Source organism: Eimeria tenella, genomic scaffold (assembly GCF_000499545.2).
Source record: "Eimeria tenella Houghton genomic scaffold, Eth_scaff3856, whole genome shotgun sequence".
Lineage (NCBI taxonomy): Eukaryota > Apicomplexa > Conoidasida > Eucoccidiorida > Eimeriidae > Eimeria > Eimeria tenella.
This window is the reverse complement of record NW_013543312.1, coordinates 1-1,706: the sequence shown is the minus strand read 5'-3', so window position 1 is coordinate 1,706 and position 1,706 is coordinate 1. Positions and strand designations below refer to the sequence as shown.

Genomic DNA, 1,706 nt, shown 5'->3' with positions numbered 1-1,706 from the left:
GCTTCTGCTGCTGCTGCTGCTGCTGCTGCTGCTGGACGGATTCCAGCCATTCCTCAGCAGTGTGTCCTCAGCACAGACCTTCCGCCAAGCGGGCTCCATGAAACAAACACGGTGGCCCTGTTAGCAGCAGCAGCAGCAGCAGCAGCAGCAGCAGCCACGGGGAGAGCTGCAGCTGCTGCGCCTGCTGTTGCTGCTCCTGCTAGTTTTATTCTGGCCTCAAGACCACGTCAACTCCATTTTAAATGGAATATTCAAGTTTTTATTTATTATTTATTTCATTTCAAGCTCACAAATGCAACAGAGGCCGGCGCATGCAGCCCCACTCGTCGCCGGGAGTTTTTCCCTGGTTTCTTCGCCTTTGTGGGAAGGCAGTGGGAAGCAGCAGATAAATTAACACCATTTAATGTTTTTCTTTTCCGTTTTTTCACCAAATTCTGTTTTAAGGGCCAGCTGCAGCAGTTTCATTCGCCTCAGAAGCAGAAATTGAAGGAAAAAGGGAAAAAACGAACGAATTCTTCATCTTACTGACAATTTGCTTCTTGAGTACACCTGCTGCTTCAGCTGCTGCTGCTGCTGCTGCTGCCGTGAGGCATATGCGTGCTGCTGCAAAGCCCCTGAGAAGAAGAGCCCCAGATGGAGGTGGATAAAGGCCCAAGTGAAGGAGAACCTTCAGCGGGCTCCTGCTGCATGCCTGGCAGCAGCAGCAGCAGCAGCAGCAAGTCAGTTGACCAAGTGCTGCAGTCTTTGCCTTGCCCCCACATTTGGGTGCACCGCGGCTCCGGCGGCCGGCTGAGAAAGGCAGCAGAAAAGACCATCAACGCACTGAGACAGGTGGGTTGCTGCTGCTGCTGCAGCTCTTGCTGCTGCTGCTGCTGCTGCTGTGGCTCTTGATGCTTCTGCTGCAGCGGCTCTTGCTGCTGCTGCTGTTGCTGCGGATGGCCCTGCTGCAGCAGCAACAGCTGGTGCAGGAGCTAGGTGCTGCGCCGCCTGAGCAGCACACACCAGCAACAACAAGGATTAGCAGAAGCAGCAGCAGCAGCAGCAGCAGCATTCCCAGTAGCAATTACGTTTTCACCGCCTTTGCTACTGCTGCTGTCTTTTTTTAAAATAAAGTTTAAACACTTAGTCAGCCCAAGCGACACTGCTGCTGCTGCTGCTGCCGCTGCTGCTGCTGCTGCAGGAGGGCGCAGTGTGTCTGGCAGCAAAAGTGAACACAGCAAACCGCTGCATTTCTGTGGCAGAAATTGCAAAAAGAGAAATAAGAAGTAAAGGGAGAGAAGTAATTAACAAGTGCTTCTTTGCTGGCCTTGTGGTAAGACAATAATTTGCTGCTGCAGCTGTTTCGCTGTTGCTGCTGCTGCTGAAGGCGCTTTCGCTGCTGCTGCAGCTGCTTCGCTGTTGCTGCTGCTGCTGAAGGTGCTTCCGCTCCTGTTGCAGTCAGTGCCTGCACGGCTGCTGCTCGTGCTGCTGCTGCTCGTGCTGGGGACGTTTCTGCTGCAGCTGTTGCTGCTGCAGCTGTTGCTGCTGCAGCTGTTGCTGCTGCAGCTGTTGCTGCTGCAGCTGTTGCTGCTGTCTCTAGATGCTTGTTTTTGTCGGGGAGGTACTGGCACGCGAATATGCTGCTGCTGCTGCTGCTGCTGCTACCCTTGCCGGCGAACTGCGGCGGGTGTTTGCCCTCAGCAGCAGCAGCTGCTGCAGCAACAGCT

The 1,706-nt window shown here is 54.4% G+C and overlaps 1 protein-coding gene across 1 annotated transcript; it reads left to right on the top strand.

The window, feature by feature from the left end:
* Nucleotides 1–633: 633 nt before the first annotated feature.
* Nucleotides 634–1,324, top strand: ETH_00043325 (uncharacterized protein; the record flags this gene model as incomplete). The annotated part of the gene is made up of 2 exons (XM_013376651.1): nucleotides 634–831; nucleotides 1,181–1,324. 2 exons carry the CDS (start codon nucleotides 634–636, stop codon nucleotides 1,322–1,324), a joined length of 342 nt encoding a protein of 113 aa, XP_013232105.1.
* Nucleotides 1,325–1,706: the final 382 nt, after the last annotated feature.